Source organism: Culex quinquefasciatus, chromosome 2 (assembly GCF_015732765.1).
Source record: "Culex quinquefasciatus strain JHB chromosome 2, VPISU_Cqui_1.0_pri_paternal, whole genome shotgun sequence".
In the NCBI taxonomy this organism is placed as follows: Eukaryota; Metazoa; Arthropoda; class Insecta; order Diptera; family Culicidae; genus Culex; species Culex quinquefasciatus.
In genome coordinates, this window is record NC_051862.1 from 224621045 (window position 1) to 224643128 (window position 22084).

General features: G+C 40.9%; 1 protein-coding gene across 9 annotated transcripts in view; it reads right to left on the bottom strand.

Annotated features, from left to right (window-relative positions):
* The window catches only part of LOC6051858 (rap1 GTPase-activating protein 1), a 158385-nt gene that overhangs the window by 61923 nt on the left and 74378 nt on the right, over positions 1–22084 (bottom strand). The window contains exon 1 of one of the 9 annotated variants that reach the window (XM_038257255.1): positions 11474–12179. The exons of 6 other annotated variants lie outside the window; for them this stretch is intronic. Coding sequence is in view for 2 of the 3 variants with exons in the window: in XM_038257253.1 (XP_038113181.1) it covers positions 10894–10967 (74 nt within the window). In the remaining variant the exon portion in view is untranslated. Of the gene's footprint in view, positions 1–10893; positions 11393–11473; positions 12180–22084 lie in introns of those variants that run through there. 2 more of the 9 variants (XM_038257253.1, XM_038257254.1) reach the window with 2 other exon arrangements.

Below are 22084 nucleotides of genomic sequence, written 5' to 3' on the forward strand. Positions count from 1 at the left end.
AATCAACGCCACAACAGAGAGTTGAGAAAAAATCGTTTCAAGATTAAATCTCGCGAAGAAAAAAAAGCAAATATTCAAATTGTCACCCGAAGTGCAGCAAAGGTCGGTTGTTCAAATAAACCGTTCCCGCGAGCGCAATGCAACCGTACAAATTTAAATCAAAATCCGAGATTATCTGGTCCTCTGGGATTGTCAATTGAAAATTCATTTGAATGCTGTTGGAGGTTGGAAGTGATGTGGAACGGGTGATGTCATAATTAAATGTTATGATGAGTTTTTTTGTTGAACGCAATTAAATATGAACGTTTTTTGCTGTTTTTTAGTGGTATAATGAGTCCATATTCGTAAATACCCTGGCAGATGGTGAATGTTGAAAATTGACAATAAGAACCTTTTTTTCTCATGCATTTTGTAAAAAAAAAAAAATAAAGAGATTGTCACTCAACAGCGCACGTCAAATGCGCCAACTGCGATGGTAGCTGTACAGCGCGAAAGACTCACCAGAATGCAATCTGGACAGCGTCCGTCGCGTGCAAAATGCGCCAACTGCGGTGGCAACGGCATAGCAAACTATCGTGGCTGTCTTTCTTTAAAAAAAATTGTTATGGTTTTAAGAGGTTACGGTGAAACTTCAGCAAATCGATATAATTTCGACGCATGAAATCCATACTCAAACGACTCATTAAATCCAGTTTTGATCGTTTGAAATGTAGACCACACACGTTCCCAAAACCCCCCGAAAAATAGCACGATTCATTCAAGCTAATTATCCTGACCGACCGACTTTTGTTTCTGCACCCGCACCCAAATGTGAGCCGGCATGTGTATTCCCAATTCCGGGAGAGTTCAAACCGTTGAGAAATCAATCGAAATCGTGGATCTGGTTCAATTTTCCCGCAGGCAAATCTCGCAAAACAAACGGTCCAGCGTGCGCGCGCGCGCCCAATTATAGCATTGTTTGTCTAAACATCCAAGCAAGCGTTTGGCGGGTTGCCACAGTTCAGTGATCCACAAAAACTTCCCTGGCACCCCGAAAAATACACAATGTAATGGGTCGAAATTTAAATTAATTTGCAATAAACAAATAGCGCGCTGGGTCGTGAAATTTGCCACCGAAGAATGTAAACAAACCCCGGGGTCATAAAATTTAAATGAACAAACCTGGCCGGGGCTGCGGCAGTAAAGTTTACAAACAATTTCCCCAAAAGAAGTGCCGGTTTTTGCGCGAATGCCTTCGGGACACCACCTTGGGAAAGTGGCAAGATTTATAACCGCAAACAAACCGCGCCGCTCGGGAAATAAATAATTATAACCGATCCCAACGCAGGGAATTCGAACACTGGAATCAATAAAAGTTATCCCTTTTTAAATATTTGCTCCTTCTGGGCAAAGCAGGCGACGACGACGACGACCCGCAGTGCAATGGCACCGCAAGAAATGCATCTTTTCGCCGTCATCATCGGCATGCTAATGGTGCTTGATTGATGGTCGTCCCTCTTTCCCCTAGTTCGAAGCAGTTGTGCCACCAGAAAAAGTGCATAAAAATAAGGTAATAACAATAAAATGCTACACAATGGCCAAGAACTTCTTCAACTGTCGACGTCGACGACGTCGTCGAGGAGGAAACCGTTTAAGCTGGCAGTTTCACAATCAAGATTGAGGCAAGGATTTCCCCCTTCTTTTCGCCAAATCGGATTTCCTATCCGATTCCCTCGTTATCGTTCCGGCAGGTAACCGATTCTCTCTATTGAGCAAGTCACCCCCGGGACTCTCTAAGAAGCCATCTGAAAGAATAAAAAACCGGTGCCATTCCCCCTCCTGGCGCAGAACGCAGTCAGGTTCAGAACCACTTTCTCCTTCTTTCTTCGCGCTTTTGTACAATTGTATGCACACTTGAAGACCACAATTTATCACCTGCGTATAGGGACCGGAGGGACCGCCGCGGAAGACTTCAAACGGTGACAGGATTTTGACGTGATGCGTGTTGAGATTTGGGATATGCAAAAAAAAAAAAATGAAAACATGCGGGACAAACGGTAGGAAGTTGTCGTTTATTTTTTACGTTTGAAATTGGTCTTGATGTTGGGAAAGTCTTGGAATCTTTGAAACCAGTCAAAGTAGGCTCGTACGCAGTAGCATCGATCGCGCGTCAAGTGCGCCAACTGCGATGGCAAACGTACGGTTGCTTCTGCAGCTATGGAAAAAGCATGGCTTGCTAATCGGAAAAGTAGTGGTCGCGCGTCAAGTGCGCCTACTGCGGTGGGAAACGCACAGCAACTTCCGAAGTTGGGGAACTTTTCAAAAGCATGACTTTCTTGTCGCAGACAAGGAAATTTTCTCAACAAATTCTCAGCAAGCAACTCCGTAGGAATTCTAACTTTCCTGAGAGAATTGGTTGCAATCTATAAATCAAGGGCTTAATAGACATCATAACAATAATGACTGTGCGTTTTTTCTTCTTCTTTCACCGCGCCCTGGACACGAATAATATGCTAAAAGACCGTGCAGGCAGTTAACAGAACTAGAATTGCAACCCCTAATTTTTCCCCGGCGCCCCTTTCTCCGTGCCAACTTTCTTTATCCGCATTCAAGCCGAAGGTACCCTCCGACATTTGAATACACTTTCCCCGAAGAGCAAGAAGAAGAACTTTTTATTAATTTGCATCGTCGCGACATTAAAAAATTAGGGAAGCCGGTACGCAGAACAAATAACCAACTCCGCTTCGCGATTTTTCCCACGTCGTCGACGTGTCTATAAAGATCGGTAAAGTCTTACTTGCTCACGATGTCGAGGGTTCCGAAAAAAAAAACGGAACTTTCTTCAACTTTTAAAACGCGAGGGGGAACTTTGTTTAAGAATCTCGCGCGACAAAAGACTCTCGGAAACGATAAGAGGCCGTTGTCGACTCGAATAGTTGGTGGTGGTTGAAGTGAATGAAAGAAGGAAAAAGTGAAAAGTTTAAGCTGGAATTAAGGACACAATCGCTGTTTAATCGACGAAAGCGAAAAGGTAAAAATCGATAAACGATGTCTTTCGCGCGAGCGCTCCTTCAGCCAAAGTCAAGTGTCACTCGTTCGGGACCAGCATCACGATCCAAGTGTGCGCTGCCACGTCGAGAGGCCTACCGGGATCACACGCTAAAAAGTTGCACTTTGGTTGAAAGGCTTGAAATCGAGAGTGCGTCTTTCTGAGCCTACTTTGATGATATTGCTGGTCGCGCGACAAATGCGCAAAATGCGATGGCAAATGCACAGCTGCTTTCGAGAGTTATTCGTTCTTTGATGATATTTTTGCATCTTGTTGAGATGCTCGTGGCAAATTGATATTTGATCGCTTTTTGGAACAAATTTGCCGTTATCATAATCATGCAAGGAGTGACGCAATTTATGAAAGACCCCACCGCACAGCATGGGAACCACCATCGCGCGCGCTTTTGTGATGGACAGTATTGTGTGTTTGTTGTGCAATTTTCGGAATTATAAATTATCGGTGGGGTGCGAATGGCCGCGCATACACGTTTGGATTTCACACCGCCGGAGCATTGCGCAATTCTGCGTGATTTAAAGTTTTTTTTTTTCGCTCCACGAGATGCCGAGAGGCCATGGCACGAGGGTCCAAATACGGTCCCAAAACTAATTTCGGTACCCACCTCCGTCTAACGAATCGAGGAAGGAATCTTCTACGCTGCTAGTATGGACTTGTGGGTTGGTTTTCTATTTGTTTTAATCGAGGCCGTTTTACGATTGGACACAGCAGGTTTTCAGTTCTCGACTCGACTCGGAGGCAATTTTCAAGGTATTTAGGATCGGTTACAAATTGGCCTCCACTTGCTGGAATAAATTGAACCGTTTCCGTTCTCACCATCAAGGCCATCAATACAATTTGGCACAAGCAGAACAAAAACTAGAGAAAAATGTCTTTCGTCATTTTTTTTTCTCTTTCTCAACCCAAAGAAAGTCAGTCAAAGTTCCCACCACAAGAAAGCAGTCAAAAGTCACCCAATTTTTTTCGCACCCCCTAATGCGATTGAGCAACTCATTAGCTTCGCTGACACCATTTGCTGCTGCAGAACATCCGAAAAAAGTGCCGGAAAGAACATCACACTTGAAACATTCCAACTTTTCTTGGCTTTCGTGGTGTCGCGGCAAAAAAGTTGGAAGTTTCCCGTAAACACACCCCAAAAAGGGGTTCCAAGCTGGGCGATGCGGTTTCGTACCGAACATCCGGACTCCCACTGCGAGTCGGCAGAGTGATGGCAAAATAATGATCGATTTTAGCTTCCTCCCTCTTCGGAGGAGTCCTTTAATGGGATTCCGATTCCTTTGAGGTTTTTTTTTAAAGCTGGTGTTATTTGCTAGTTTGAGAACGGTCCTTTTTTGTTTTGGGAATGTGTTTAGGAAAATGTATTTTTGATGATGTTGTTTGGTTTGCTTTTTTATTGCCAGGGAAAAGTGCTTTTTGGAGAGTGTGGGAACAGGACCACCCGTAGAAAGGGTCCGAATCATGGGAGAGGAAGTGTCATACCTTGTGATCGACTCTGTGAGAAGTTTGCTTCTGTTCGGCATCAATAATTAATAAACCATGAACTCTCGCAAGAAAATTAACATATTTGGACAACTATTGGCCAACTACCCTACCAGCCCAAGTTGGAGGTTTGGTTATTGTTCCCCAGCCTGCTTTGACTGGGCTCCAACTATGGAGTCGCAAAACTTCCGGTCATGCCGAGTTCAACCTTCTGCGGGTATTGTCGGGTGGGCCATTTCCTCAGAAACACTATTGCTGGCGGGGTGTTAATTACACCCATGCACTAATAAGTACTTGTGGTGCCTAATTAGCATTGATTAATCGTCGTGATCGATTACGAAATGCGACGACTTCGAGAGTAACGGTTTCTCGGTGCAAAACAAAAACTTCCCGTCGCACGTAGTAGGCGTTGGATTTGAAATTCATAGACAAAGCAGGCGGGTTTGATGTGATTTTAAGAACGCATCAATATTTTATCACGATTCCCGAAAAAAGGAGCAGCTTTGGCTAATTAAAAGATCCCCACCGATACGAAATGGTCAAAACTTGAGTTAGGAAAGGTCGCTTTTTCGATTAACACCGCCCGCTCGGAATGTGGTACAAAACGGCCGAACGGTCGTAAAACCGCGAACAAATACGAGCTGTTGACACCTACGACGTCGACGCGATAGGTGGCTTTTCGGTGGGGAGTCGTAAAAAATGTTCCGATTTGTAGACGAAAAAAAAAATCAATATTAATAATGATGCGATGAGGAAAGCCCACCTCGAAAAATAGCACAGATCGTAAACCAATCGTTCGATGCCAATCGAGCTCAAGTCGGTAGGTGAAAACACTTTCCTCTCACCTCACTCGCACTCTCGACACATTTTTAGACACGCAAGATTCATTGGAATGGCCAGAGAAATATGCACTTTCCGGGGCCATATTTTGTGTGCTAAGTGCACACGCGGAAAGAAGACGACTCTTCACGCAGTTTGATTTTAGTGCCTCAAACAGACAAATGAGTGAGATAGAATCACAGGAGGCCTAGCCAAGCGTGAGCGCCGGATCCAAGCATGCGAGCAAACTGACAAACCAAAGGTTGTAAATTACCTCCTCGGCTAGCAGGCTCCGATACAAGAATAAAACAACACTTTAGCGTTTATTTATTACACAATCGGACTTTTTTCAGTTCTCAAATGCCCTCCGAGTTGGCCCCGCACAGTGGAAGGTGAAGACAGGCTACGGGACCCTTGGAAAGCAACGCACAAGAACCGGCGACCCTTGAAATTAATGTTAACAAAAGTCGAGTCAAGGAGATTCCGGGGCCAGAACAAAGCCATGTTGTGGTGCTCTAATTATAACCCCCGGTCCCCTGTTTCCAAAACCAGGGAAAAAACAATGCGTATTGGTTTACGTGATTCTCGTGTCGGTCGTCTTCCGGACGGACCCCTTTACGCATCAAAGCAGTCACTGACGGTTCTTAAATTACGGTCAACGCTTGCCTGGATGCCCGGCGTGATATATGCATGCATGCGTGCGTTGATGTGCTCTACTTGGCGGTGGTCAAGCCTACTGCGGTCGGTTTGAAACTCGGCTGTAGGTAATTACATGTGCCTACTGCGACTTCAAACCGGCGTTGTGGTTCTTGTGACGAGTCGAGTTCTCCCATATTGTTTCAGAAAAAAAGGAGGAAAGGTAAAATGATACTTTTTTGACGGCGCAACGGAAAATCAAGAAAATCCGGTCAGTTTGGGTAATAAATGTCACTGGAGCAGCGTGGCGTTATCAATCGTTTCCGATCTAGATTTCCTTCTTCCCCCTTTGAAACTTTCTTTGAAGTTCTAAGGTTGGTGACAAGATAAACTAGTTTTGAGGTTAAAAACGTGAATCCGAGTGCACGGGAAAAAAACATCACAAGAAAAAGCCAAGATTTATGGGAGTTTTCTTCTCACCTTTGGGAGAAAACAATTGTGGAGTGCACTGCACTGCAGCGGCAGCATCGTTCTTCTTTGGAAATGATACAACTTTATTTATTTGCCCAAGATTAACATCAAAGCACATTCGTCTGTCGCTTTTGTACGGGCCCATGTTCTTCCGCCTTCCCTTTCAAGGGCCGGGTTCTTTATTAGATTACATCTCAACTCGCTTTCAGCGCGCTCCGAAATAACCCTTTTCATCTCGTTTAAAAAAAAGAAACAAAAACATACTTTCAGCATTGAGCAAAAACAAGCCTCTTCTCACCCCGCAAAGCAGTGACCGTTATTGCCTAATTTGGAGGCCCCTCAAAACCCACGCGCAGCGTATGTTGCCCATATTCGTTTCTTCAAAAAACATTAATCCACTTTTCGCCCCCAAATCCCGTACCCACAAAATCCATAAATCAACGCAGGCCTTTCTCGCACACTCTTCACGCTATCGCGGGCGCGCGCACTTTCGTTATCATTCTGGGCACGATCGGGTCATAGTAGGCGCGCAGTGTGTGTAGTTCTGCAACGTTGCACGCGTGTCGCATTTCAAACCACGATCGCGGCCTGCTACGATGCTTGAATGCTGCACTTTGAGAGGGACTCAGAAAAAAACAACCAAGAAGTTGTTTTGAGCCTCGTTGAGATTGATAAAGCGCGCGCGCAGATTATGTGCAGCGATTTGTTAGCGCTCAGACCTCCTCCAATCAGCTGCATCGATGCTAATTAGGTGGTGAAATGAGCAAATTTGTTCGCCAACACGGGAGTTTGTCGAAGAAAGGTAAACAAACCACGTGGGAAAGGGGCAATCTCTGATTGGCGCGCTAATTGGTTGAGAAATAGTCAAAATCCACGCGAGCGTGCTCGCGCTGTTGTGGGAAAATTTGACCACTTGTAAAGTTGTGCTCAACCGTTTTGTGCAATATGTTGCTTTATTAGTCAAATTTGTGTGTTTGCAACGGTAGAGAACAAATTTCTGGTACACAAAAGTTTTGATGGTAACGGTTTGCTCACACGTACGATCGAATCGATCGTAGCAAGCCACGTCGCAACAACCGCCGATATGATCGCATGATGAGTACTAAACTGCAGGCAGAGCACACTACGATTATGGGTTGTCCTCGATACGGTTCGGTGGGTTCCTTGGCAACCGAAGAAACAGGTGTCAGCGCGCGGCGCACGCTTGCTACGATGTCTCGTGCCCGACTTCAATTATTGTTGGCTCATCCAGCCTACTGCGCGATCATCTTCGGCGAAGGTCACAGAAAATTCGTTGTACGACAACGCAGTAATGAATGCACTTGTTTTAATATGAATCTATAATAGGTGTCGTTGCGCTTCCTCGTTTGCGGGATCTCGCTGGGACAAGGTGTGTTTGATGCAATAAACTGTACCTTATTACACGCTGGCTGCTACCTTGGAAGCAACGACGCAAGAGGGCGTCGTTATTCGCGAGAATTTGTCGCCCACCCGATCCCAACGTGTGCAATAATGGCCTGTTTTACACTGACACTTGATGGAGCTCTTTTGCGTTCCAGCGACACACACCGGCAGCAACCGGAGTGTGGTTGATGGGACATTTATTAGAGCTTTATCTATGGCGAGCACGAATGGCCGGAGCGCGATTCTTGTTCAATCTAACCTGGTGCGCGACGGAACAACGAAAAACGTTACGACGGCGTGGCGTGGCCGTAAAGTACGTTTTTGAATGTCATTGGCGTTCGCTCTCGCTGTGTCTCTCTGGTTCACTGGGATGGAAAATGGTCCGGCGTGTACAAGATTCAATTTGTCGACAACAGGAAATTTACTTCTGCCGATTGAAATTGTGTCAGGGCGTGAGATTCAGCGCCTGCTTTGCTTAAAAGTGGTACAAAAAGAACCAGATTTAGTTCGTTTGGAACAGCTCTGAAGAACTTAAAAAAAAAACAAACACACAAAGTGCACATGTTCGGAACGGATCATTAATTATTCCGCAATCAACACTTCATAAATCTACCGGGCGCGCAACACTTCCTTTTCCGATCACGCTCCAGTGCGCCGCCTACTACGATTCCTAGGAGCAGGAAGGTCCCCCGGGAACCATAATTTCCATATCGCGCGCTCTCAGCGCGTTTCGGGAAGTAAAGTAAATGACTAATTGCTTGTAATCTCTCTCCCCCTTTTGTGTCACACGTTCGTCCTAGATTGAGTCCTAGAGTCGTCCCCGGAAGTCCGCAGGTACCGCGCGGACAAACAAATTAATGTTTCCATTTCCGATGTAGCTCCAGGGAGAGCAGCAACTGCCAGGATGATATTGCCTATTTGGACGACAAACAAACGGCGCGAGGTGTCCTGCCGGGATCGGTCTCCTTGTGTGTGTGAATAGATTTTTATCGCTCCAGGACATTTTACACGCAATCAAGAGTGAAAATTGTTTGATCGGGAAGTCTTGTATGACAAAACAGAGGAAAAAAACACACAACGCCAGACAGAATATCGTCAGGCAAATAATGACGTTTTTATTTGCCTAGTTTGGCCCGGTTCTAGCTGCGGGAGCAATTTCCAATAATTTTTCGCCCTCCTCCCGATCATCATCATCATCGCCGGAGATGGTTGGGTTCAACTTTGTTGCAGTCAGTTGCAGTTTCGATCTCACGCTGAGAATTATATTAAATTTCAGGCGACGACCATGGGAAGTCCGCTCGTTTGTCGTCCTTTTTCTTTACTCTTATCATGCTCCTTTCTACGAGTAGATGCAATTTATCAACCCATTCGGGGCGAGAACAACCATCACCACCCACGGCGCGAACCTCAACCGCCGTGACCGATGCGTCGCGGCCCCCGAAGGGGGAAAGCAATTAAAATTATGTTGTAATTACTCGAGTAATTATGCTGTGCACCGGCTTTCGAGGAAAACGCGGACTTTGATATGTAATACGACACGGGAGTTTTTTAAGAAAATGAAAATGTTCTATCACGTCACGTCAATCTAGTTCGCCAAGAAGCGGTCCTTACGAAACTTGGTAAAGCCACAAAAGCTGGAATTAAGAGTCAAGATTCACTTTTTATCTCAACTGTACAATCGTAGAAAGTCCAAATGAGATTGCAAGTCATTCTTCCACTTAGAAAAACACAAGCGTTGAAAGGTAACAAAAATAAGAAATAATCCTCAACCAGTTGGCGATAGGGTGGTACACACAAACAAATTATCTCATATTCCGGAATTGTAATGGTTTCGATCTGAATAACGACTTTGTGGAAGATCGAAAAACGTTACAAATCGATCACCTAAAGATCAATGTAATATTTGGATTTTTGGAGTATTAAGGTGAAGCCGTCAAAGATTCAAAGTTCAAAGATTCAAATATTAACGTGAAGCCGACAATCATATTCAAAGAAATTTGATCGTCACTCTGAAATTTTCTGTATTTAATTCAATTTTACGAATTCTTGCTCCAAAATGAATCAATATATGTCGGTTGTACCCTTGTTAAAGATATTGAAGGAATTTATGATCTGAAGCAAATGTTTCTCAAAATTTATATAATTTTGTGTAGCAATCATTGACTTCTTAGGTGACAATCATTAAATAACGATGATTTTCATACTGTTCAAGGAAGAGGACAATCGTCACCAAAAAAGTATTAAAAAGTGTACGGTACTATTCTAAACAACTTGTAGAAGGAATTATGTGAAAATATTTTAAGCGAAGCGAAATTTGTATCGGATGGAAGTCGTCACCTTAGGGCGAATCAGGAAATTTGCTCATAGATCAAATCGATCCCAATAATATACAACTTTATGAATTTATGTATAATATTAAAAGTAACATTAAAGAGACAGCTGAGAATGCGTTCATTTTGTTTGGTTTCAGGTTTTGAAAAAAAAAAATAAGGGGACCCGATAATTTTTGTTAAGGGGAATCAGGACACTCAACAATAATTTAATTGAATTTTGATTAAGACAAGTTTGTGTTTCCAAATAAAATGACTAATAAGATAAACTGCTACGAAATTCTTTATTTACATGAGTAATAACAACTTTTGTCTACGTCATACAACCGTGAACCACACTATCAGGCATACATTAAAACCCTTCACCACAAAAAACCGTCAGAAATAAAAGGGAAAAAATGTGAGTGATTCTCTTGTTGTTTCAGGAGAAATACTTGCGGCTTTTCCACCGAGAACATTTATCGCGCGTCTCAAAGGCGCACAACACACAGTTGGTTCCGCGATAAGCATACATGCGCGATAGAGGCTACTAAAATATTTAGAATGTTCTGCTGGGATTCTACGATTCATGCGGTTTCAACTCTATTTTTACTGATGAGCGCACACAATTCACGAAACTTGTGAAAGGCGCCCATCTCACTAAAGGGATTGTGCAGATATATGAAAGAAAGGAGTCACTCAAAAAAACACAGAAAAATATGTACATACAGCATTCGTTTCATGTACCTCTTGCGGACGACCAGGGTGTAGGATTCCCGGTGCCCAGAGCTGAGGTACTTCATCGTCGTCGTCGTCGTCGTCACAATTGACTTGTCACACAGTTTCGGGAATAACTCCTGGGATAACCTTCCCTGTCGGGAGTTTCGGTTTTCGTTTCGTGTTTTTCGGTGGTTGCGTTGGAAGGTTAACCAGCAGCAGATGATGTGGTAGGTTATGACGCGCGATGACGATGAGGGATGTTTTCTAATGGATGAGTTTCTCGTTGATGGGTAGCACGTGACTACCGTATCGGTTCGTTGAGATCCCTGGGCTGCTCTCGCCCTCTCAAGTGATCCAATCAGTTTGAGCTATCGGACCACACATGTGCGTTCAATCACTCGAACGCGGGGTTATGAATGGGTTTGCTTGATCGGATTAATGAGCTTGGTTGTTATCCCCGTGTGGAAGCCACGCTGATGAAAGATGACAGATGATTTGTTAATCCGAAGCAGCAGCGTTAAGTATGTGCGGTTATGTGTCTAGCTCGCGATCGCTCTTGCTTCTCTTACTCAATTACTCAATCACTCACATTCATAGGCCACACTGTGTCAACTAACTTGTAAAGGTGCGGTAGCCTCAATATCCAGCATAAGGGTTTGTTCCGCTGCGAAGAACTAGAATCCAGTGTACGTTCTTGACACACAGCACCAGCCACAAAACACTGTAAACACTACACACACTCTGTGTTCACGGCGGAGATAAATCATCCACCGATCAAGTCAGCGCTGAATGAAACTCCAAGAGTAGGCTGAGACTGAGCGTAGCAGAATAAATCACAGCACACTGCGTTCGCGCGCGTCGATCGACAAATGATCAATCAACCGTGAGGAACAACGGACACAACAGCTTCCAGCCGGCTATCACCACAATCCACGGGGTGTTGTTATCTTCCTGCCGTCCTGCTCACTCCCCACGAAAAGAACGTCGTGCGATCCCGAAACTCGAAACGGGCACAAAACAGTAAAAATCAATTTTCAGCTTTTGCTTTCCAGCCGCTTTTCGCCTCATTTACTCTTTTACTCCCACTCTTATCTCCCCCCGAAAAAAACGCAACAGGTTCTTCTTCGGGAATCGCTTCACTTGCCTCACATCGCTTCGCGATCCCATTCACAACTTCAGCAGCACACTCTGATAATCGCGCGAATTCTTCGTTGCGGCGATCGAATCCCGCGGTTGTAGTAGGCGAGCGCGCGGGGTGTCGACCGACAACGTGCTAAACGTGCGATTGCTACAGGCACACTGACTGACTGACTAGCAGGCTGTGACGACAACCGAGCGCCGACTCGGATCCGTACATGAATGAAAACATTGGACCGGATCGCACCAATACAACGGGACAAGGCAGCATAGCCAGCATAAGCTTTACGCGCACGCAGCATGCTGCGACCGCGCGGTGCACACGAACACAAGGAAAAGCGCAAAACGGGTGGTCGGATTTCGAGCAGTAGCGGTGTGTTTTTCGAGCTGTTTTTAATCTGTTTGAATTCCAGTTTTCTTGTTGGAACCAAAACAACACAAGCAGCCGTTCAGTCGGCATGCTTTTCGAGGGAATGCTTTCAGAACAGGATCTTTGCCGGTGCGGTGGCTGCTGGTTGACCAGCGCAAGAAATGTGTGTTTTTGGGAACATGTGCGCTGGATTGAATAATAGAAATCTTAGGCGGGTGGGAAAGAATGCGTTTTTTTTGCGGTGCGTGAAATCAACTCGGGCAATTAGGCTCATTTTCGTTGGTTTAATAGTTCACATGGGAAAATTTGGATTGATAATATTTTTTGGAAATGAGTAGCAAAAACTCAAAAAAAATGTTGGACCTAAATATTTCAGACAGTTTTCTGTAACAGAAACAATTAGACAGTTAGAAAAAGTATGCTTATTTTTTTTTTGTTAGGACCGTTTCAAACAAAACTCTAGATGTGTAGTTCCAAATTTTACACATAAATTGAGGTATATTTGATTTATAAAAAAAACGATATAATATCCAATGTTTGAAAGGAATTTACTTCTTTTATTATACCAGAAGTTTAGGTCAGTCAGTTTTTGATCAAATATCACAAAACTTAAATTTGAAGTAATTTTGAATAGTTGAAAAAAAAATTAAATGCTATGCTCAAACTAACTCTATAAATTTTGAAGGACTCACATGATTGTAAAAAATTACACTTGGTGATAAAATATTAGTTTAACCATTAAGTTGCAAAAAGAAGTTGAGAATTGAGAATGCCATGAACAGTAGCAAAAAAAATGAAAATGAAGCAAAAAAAATTAAAATGAAAAAATCAAAAAAATATTTAATTTAATTTTTATTTCCATAAGATTTTTATTCAATTTTGGCTTGTAATTATAATGTTTAGAAATTTCGTTATATTTTTCAAGTGTGCAAAATAAAATAAATCAAATTTTAATGAAAAAATTAAAAAAATATATAATTTTTTTTTCTTTCACGAGATTTTGATAAAATTTTGGCTTGAAATAATTTTTTTTTTGGCTTGAAATTATAATTTAAAAAATTTAACTATTAATTTTTACAAATGATATTCAATATATTCAAAATAGTTTACAACCGATTGCATAAGTTTTTTTTAATGAATTTTAATTTATAACGATAAGTTTTAGCACCTGATTTTTTGAGGATTTTTTAAGGAGGAGGGAGGCAAAAACTTAAAATAAAATTTGCAATAACCTTATGAGCGGTGATATTTGATTAAACGCAAAATAAAGGAGTTATAAATAAATATCTTGAATTTATTGTTTTATTGATACCAATAAGCTTGATTTCGAACAAATGAAAAAAAAGCTTCTAAAAGAGCTGAAATGATAACACTATGAAGATCACGCAAGATAGCTAGTTTTTTTTTACAAAGCGATAAGCTTCCGTATTTCATAATTCTTGTGGGCGATTTGGTCCAATCATCGAATAATTTTCGTTCAACCTACAATTAACTTTTTGTATCACGTGAATCTTGCCTCTAAAAAACCATCTCCACGCGTGAATTCGCAATCACCACTCTTGAGCGGAATTAATAACTGTGAAATAAACTACCTTCCGATTTGCTGCCGACAAATGATGAAACGATTATCACCATTTATCAAAACACATCTCCACAGCGCGCGGGCGAGGACCACGCCAATGCACAGTGGTCCAGATCGCAAAATTAAGTGGAAAATGGATTTTCCGAAAAATGGTTAAGTTTTGGAGCTTTGGTGTCTTCAGAAGAGTTGTTGCATATGGAAAGGCGCAACTTTTGGTTTGGTTGAAAATTAGGGTGGTTCACGATTAGGGTGATTTTGGAAATCTAACTTTACAGGAATATTTTGGGAATTTTTCGTCTTCTAGAAAGTTGACGGGCTTGCCAATCCAAGCAACTTTGTCGAAGACACCAAAATTTATCTCGTAATCTACGCCTTCTACGACCAAATTTATAGAAAGCATCTGAGCAAACCTTCAAAAATCAGTTTTTTTAACCTGGCAATTCAGGGTTAAGTTTTAGAGAAAAGTGGTATTCGGGGCACTTTTAGAGCTCTAAAAAACAAACATTTTTATTATCTAACAAGTCAATTTGGACTTAAGGGTCAAAAGTTACAGCGATTTTAAGGTAAAAAAGATGCAAATTTAAAACTTAAATATCTCGAAATGGCGCAAGCCAAATTTTAAGCACTAGGTTGCATTTGAAAGAGGAGATCTAGCACTACAAACGCTGAAAAAATCTCAGGGGTGTTTTTCTTTAAACTCGAGATATCTTCATTTGAAAAAGTCTAATTTTCAAGGGAAATCCTTATGGGACCACCCTAACGAATTTCGAAAATTGTCCAAATATATGTTTTTCCATGTAATTTTGCCCGCTGAATCTGAATCTGCCCTCAGAATTGACCCAAAGTGTCGAAAAATCGATTTTTGGTCATATTTTGTGTTTCCATGTAAAATTATCATTTAAACCCAAAATATGACCAAAAATCGATTTTTCGACACTTTGGGTCAATTCTGAGGGCAGATTCAGATTCAGCGGGCAAAATTACATGGAAAAACAAATATTTGGACAATTTTCGAAATTCGTTAGGGTGGTCCCATAAGGATTTCCCTTGAAAATTAGACTTTTTCAAATGAAGATATCTCGAGTTTAAAGAAAAACACCCCTGAGATTTTTTCAGCGTTTGTAGTGCTAGATCTCCTCTTTCAAATGCAACCTAGTGCTTAAAATTTGGCTTGCGCCATTTCGAGATATTTAAGTTTTAAATTTGCATCTTTTTTACCTTAAAATCGCTGTAACTTTTGACCCTTAAGTCCAAATTGACTTGTTGGATAATAAAAATGTTTGTTTTTTAGAGCTCTAAAAGTGCCCCGAATACCACTTTTCTAAAACTAAACCCTGAATTGCCAGGTTAAAAACTGATTTTTGAAGGTTTGCTCAGATGCTTTCTATAAATTTGGTCGTAGAAGGCGTAGATTACGAGATAAAATTTTGGTGTCTTCGACAAAGTTGCTTGGATTGGCAAGCCCGTCAACTTTCTAGAAGACGAAAAAATTCCCAAAAATATTCCTGTAAAGTTAGATTTCTAAAATCACCCTAATCGTGAACCACCCTAATTTTCAACCAAACCAAAAGTTGCGCCTTTCCATATGCAACAACTCTTCTGAAGACACCAAAGCTCCAAAACTTAACCATTTTTCGGAAAATCCATTTTCCACTTAATTTTGTGATCTGGACCACTGTGCAATGGTCTGACACTTGGGCCGATTATTGTTATGTTTTGGCCGACCCCTTCGAATCCAATCGTCGCATTGTAACAACAACGCGCACCGGGCGTCTTGTCTCGTGCCAAATTGCTCTTCCAAATCCGATAAATCAAAATCATCGAGCGCATTCAGCGCAAAAGTCCAACAAATCAACCCCCGTCGTCGTCCGAGCACGAACTCATACAAAACAACAAAGAACTTGTCGAAACATTAATTTAAGAGTCGTTACGCAACACATTATTACTCTTTTTTTTTTTCAAAAAGCGTACTCAACCCGAACCGAAAAACGAAACGGTTGTTCCGAAAGGAAGTGGAAGAAGCACCAAAATCAAAATCGGATTTGATATTTCCCCCGATCAGAAAAAGAGCACTTTTCGGAAAAAAATCGTCGAAATTAATTGTTTTTTTTTTTCGGAATTCAACCCCTAATTCCGAACCAACATCCGTGTGCGATTCAAGGCTTTTTCGTCCATTTAACTGAGTTGCATCGCGCGCCACACACACCGCAAAAAGGGGGTGCGCATAATCGTCGAAAAGCGCTTGCGATCATCACAAACCTCAGCGCGAATAGCCGCAATTTTCGATAAAAACAATACTCGCGCGAGGAGCAAAACAATCGCGTTATGACAGCAACAGATGGACCACACACACACAAACTTGTGGGCATCTTTGAGTTTAAAAATAATGACTAGTAACGATCAAGTCTGCAATGGTGGTGAGGATCACTTTCTATTTCGTCTACGGACCGGTATGTAAATCGGATCCAAGTGGCCGTTGATCGCGAAAAAGAAAGAAACACGCAACCATGATCATGAACCTCCTTCCTAGCCCAGCAGTTTATGATGCGCTAAACGACGTTTGTTAAGCAACAACATCACATCCCGTCACATCCGCCATCAGATCGACGTCGACGTCGTCGCGAAGGTACCGAAGGTTTCTGTAATGGGCTGTTGGGTGCATGCGCATAAAATTAAACCGTTGGAAAATTCGTCTAATGCACAAGTAGTTCAATCGCCCGAGCCGATGAAAGTTGAGCAATTATCATAAAATTATGATCGACCATCACTGCCAATGTCTCCTCTTATGCCACGAATTGAGCGATGATGGCACCATTGCTGTTGCACCCATCAAGTAGGCGTCGAATTGCAGCTGTACCAATGTGAGCATAACAATCCACCCCTCCCCGATCCCAGGAGGCTGCGCTGCGCCGCGTCAAGGTTGCCAAACGTCACCGACTACTTCGATGCCGCAACACCCATTTTCCTGGCAGCACTGGCGCGCCTCCGATCGAAGAAGGCACTGACCCGCCGCGCGACGCGTTTTCGACGGCGATCCATCAACATTAGCCATCATCATCATGCCACCACCACGATCGTGGATCGGCAACTTCCTCATCCTGACTCGCTAAGCTGCTCGCACATGTGTGTTTGCATGGGCTTTAAATCGCTCTCGGCGTGGGGCTGCTGCTGCTGAAGGCGGCGTTATTTGCTTATGTCTGGCGGGTCTCTTTTGCTTGGGAAGCGATTATTTTGCGCGCAAACTGCTCCGATGAGCCCATCAATTGCGAGATTTAATAGATAGATTACAGATCATGAAGGGGTTTACTTCATTCACTCTTTTAGCGTATAGGCGCAGATGCTTGAGTTTAAGGTTAAGCGAAAGGGGGAGGAAAGCATAATTGTTGTCTAATTTATGCACTTGCTAGGTACAAGATCCTCAGAAAATTTTCAATGCATTAACAGGTGTGCATAAAAAAGCTATGTCGTAAAAATAACTACAAAACTTCCCGAGTTAACTTCCTTCCTTAATTAATTACATACAACATTGTTGCAAACAATTCAGAAAAACGCGTCAAAACAATAAATTTGATACAAAATCTACCGATTTTCAATAATAGCCATAATTCTAAAAAATCAAAAACACGGTTTACTTGTAATTATTATTTGACAAAAAGAAAATTACACAGCAGTATTCCTAACTAGCTGTCTAACTGAAAATGGTTGAACAATAGTTAACTGTTTTTCAACAAGTGCTCTACTCAGGATCTGTTCATCCATACAAGTCTTCATACAATTTAAGCTGTTTCCTTTTAGCTTACAATCAATTGTACAAGTTTTGTTCCTTAAAAAAAATCTATTTTTGGTATTTTTTTTTGTTTTGGCCGTTTTTTGTGAAACATTTTGAAGGTTTGACATTTTGATAACTTAGCTTTTAAAATTTATACTTACTGCCGATCTTTTAAATGAAATTTCAGACAATATATATACTTGAAATTTAACGCCTATCCCAATTTGCAATCATATCTCACGATTTCTTGAAAAATATTATACGCTTAAAGAGTTGTATTTTTGAATTTTGGAGTAGTTGATTTTATTAGGAAAACTTTAACCCTATGGGTCATTCGCTTGGTAAATATTTGGGAGTAACATTCAACATTTTTAGTAGTTTGTAAAACAAGTTTTTTTTTTTCAGTTTTCCAAAACACAATTTATTTGAAAATGGGTGTTTTATATTTTTAAATAGAATTCGGCAGCACATACATTTTTTATGGTTATTTGTGGAAGTAAATGTTTTGTGAAAAAGGGAATTCAAAAATGAATATTTTTCATGTAAAAAAATTCTTAAAATAAATATTATATCAAGAAAAAAGCCAAATTTATGCCGATAAAGTCCAAACAAAAAAATAATCCTGAAAAGCCTTTTGACTATTCCCCTTTTTTCACAACCAAATCCGAAATTTCAGACAAATATGTGAATTATTTATTCCAATTTCTGGAAATCCGGGACAAAAATTAAGAAAAGGTGATTTGAGATGGGTTTTTTTTCAAAAATCATATCCCTGGAACGGCTGAACCAATTTAATTTAATAAATTAGTTAGCATAGCATAGCATAGCATAACGGGTCTGCACCACGCTGTAGGGGGTGCCACAATGGTCAGTTCAATATTTTTAGACAATTTGATTGCTGCCCGGTACAACCAAAAATATCTAAGAACGTAAATTTCCACACTGTGCTCCAAGGCTACGCCCATACAGTCCCGTGGGGATTTGGGAGGGGATGTTTTTGTTGTTCACTAGTGGCAAAAGTGCAGGGAACCCATGCGACTTTTAAAAGTGAACGGAATATTTTTGGGAGGTTTGGAATGGGGGTTAGGGGAATTTCATCGGGCCGATGAAAATGGTTGAATGCGTAATGTATAATTGTTTTGGAAGTTTGTACGTGTAAGTTTGAGTCTGTAGTGTATTATCTAGTAAGCATATAGTTTTGTAATTATAATAAATAATAAATATAAGAAATATAATAAATATAATGAATCAAATAAATATAATAAATATAATCAATATGGTTCCAAGAAGCTGAAAACAAATAGCAATAATTTCAAATACAAATGCTCCAGATGGTTCCCTTGTACAAACTAAAAAAGTGTCAAACGAAAAGGTGATCAACCACCGGGGGTTGAGTGTATATGTTATGAAGAAATTGTAAGATTAATGAAAAGGAGTAAGATAAGGAATGAATAGAACATTTAAATAAATCATATTGTGAATAGATAAATAAACATATCGACAGTAAATTTGTAATTCCAGGAAGCTGTAAAAAATAGCAATAATTTAAAAACAAATGCTCCAGATGGATCCATGGCTGTCTCTTAAAGTATCGTTAGTTTATGCAAATAGAATATAAATAAAATGGGGAAATGGTATGATTAAGGATTAGGCATAGGACAAGTAATAGTATAATATAATTAAATCATAAAGTGAATATATAAATACATATTAGCAGTTAATTTTAAGATGATTCCAGGAAGCTATAAAAAATATAAATAATTTTAAAACTAATGCTCTTTAGGTTCCTCCTGTCCAGCGCATCAGATTTACAAAGTACCATTATTTTGGCTAAAAGAAAAAAAAAGTTTATCATAAGTCTGCAAGCCTGCAGACTTTCTAGTTTTGCTCGGTATTTAGCAACACTGACTTAAATCTGTCTGACATTATCAGACGACAGATGCCAGACGTTACATCTGTCACAATTCATGGAGAAAGAGAGGTTTCTAAAATGACACCTCTCGACAAAGGTCTCGCCGTTTCGCCCTATTCCATCAAGGAACGCACTCACCCGATAAAATTCTTCACCGCCAGAGGGCTTTTGGTAATTTGATTTGGTTAACCGCGGTGGACTTTCCTGAAACAACTCGAACTGTCAAAAATCCACCATAGCATCTACCACATTGATCGCACAAAAATCTGTGGTAGAAAAGTATCCACCGGTAGATGCTTTGGTGGATTTTTGACAGTTCGAACCATTTCAAGAAAATCCACCGTGGTTAACCAAATCAAATTAACAAAAGCCCTCAGGACTGAGAGCCATTCTTGCTCTCCCCAACATAAGGCGCCCTTTACCGATCCACAACTCGACTCCTCTTCGGCTCGTCCAAGGTCATCTTCCGGCCAAAGACGCTTATTGTTTGCCAAGCGCACACTCTCTCTCGCTCAAACACCCGCGTCGGAACGCGCATTTTCAACCGTGCAAAGACCACACTCCGGCAGAACGTGAGCATAAATGAAACGGCGACCAAAACACTAGCATTTAATTTAATAAATTAGTTGGACATTTAATGAAAAATACTAAGACATTAAAAAAAGCTGAATACATTTACAGTTCAAATGAAAGCTTTACTGATTAGTAAAGTTCTCGGGACCAAAGAGCTCAATGCGGAAAATATTTTTCAATCCGCTTCGAGTACCCAAAAACGCGAACCACATTCAGTGAAACATTTTTTTTCAAACTCAGACTATTACAAATATTTTTCAATGTTTTAATCTCTCCCACCTGCAAAATTGATCTGAAAAATCACAGGAAAAAAAATATTTTTTCTAGAAACGTCAAAATTTCAATGTAATTTGAAGTACAATCAGCTGTAAACAATTCAAAATGCATTCGTTTGTGTTTATAGTCATTTGAAATATAATTGAGTAATTTTTTTTAATATTTTGCGTTTTAGTGAATTTTCGATGTACAGTACCGCAAAAAGTAAAGCTAGTATTTGCCAAATTGTTATTAATCAAAATTTATATTTTTTTGCATTATTTTCTGAAGGCAATCATATAAAAATTGCTCTCAATGTACTGATATCCAAATATCGCAGGAAAATTTCTTAAGGCCAAATAATTCGAAAAAACTCTTTTTATCAAAAAGAAAGCATTTTTTTTATTTTCGAATTATTGGGAGAACACAATTAGAGTTTCAATTTAAAATATGTTTGTGAGGGACGAGAGAATATCGAAAAGAAGTATTGTTTCTGAATCAACCCGCTCTCATTATTTTTTTTTTTAAAAAAGCATTTTTTGTCTCCCTATTTTTTAATTTCTGATTAACTTTTGCAAAAAACATAATAATCACGAAATTGCTCCCAAAACAAGTATTCTCTAATTTCCTGAATATAATAAATCAAACACAACTCCTCATTGTTAAACATTTTTTTAAATGCCTGAATAGTTCTTGCATGCTTATTGATTTTTTTTTCTGTGTGCGAACATTCTAAGCACACCACTTACAATTATAATCTCAAACAACTTAACAAGTCGTAATCCAATAAATCAAACGATAAGCACCCGCATTGACATTGATGGCCGATTTCTCCCTCTAGCCAAAACCCTGTAAAACATTAGATTAAGGCAAAACTGTGCCTACCAGCCCCATCAAATGCATAATTTATGCAATCCCTTGACCAGAACAATCGCGCAGGCCAACGGGCCTGAAGTGACCATAAAACTTTTAGCAAACAACAAACCCTACGTCATGTCAATAGTTCAGGGCGAGACCCTTCCGCTCGAAAGAACACAATTCCCGAAACAGAAAAAAAGTAAAATCAACCATAAAACAACAAAACAATAGCAAACAATAATTGATAAAAACGGGGATCGGCCGAAAACCGCTCTTCCCGAGCCTTTGTTTGTGCGGCCAAGAGAAAAATTGGATTAGCATCGGCCAAAAAGGACCCTCTTCATTTGCTATTTTTTTTTCTGGTTCGGGATCGCAGCAGCCCTGACCTAAAACAAACGGTCCCTTTTTGCCGCGGCGAAAAAACAAGGGCCCGATAATTCACTGTCCCACCAAAACCGTCGCCTACTGCTGCTGCAATCTGTTCTCTGTCGGTTTGGACTGCTGTCGCTTGAGGCTAAACGCGCTCTTCGCTGAAATAAGCCTACTGCGTGACGATTACACGTTGAGCGCTTCATGAAATTGATGAATAGTAATTTATTGATTATTTCTCGTGTTTCTCTCTGGAATTGTGCGTCAGGGGCTTTCACTTCATTTCTGGTTTAGAGTCGAACTCGTGGTCCAGGAAGAGGCGCTTTACTGATTTTTGGTTCCCTCGTGAAGCGTGAATCGGTCAAAATGCCGTAA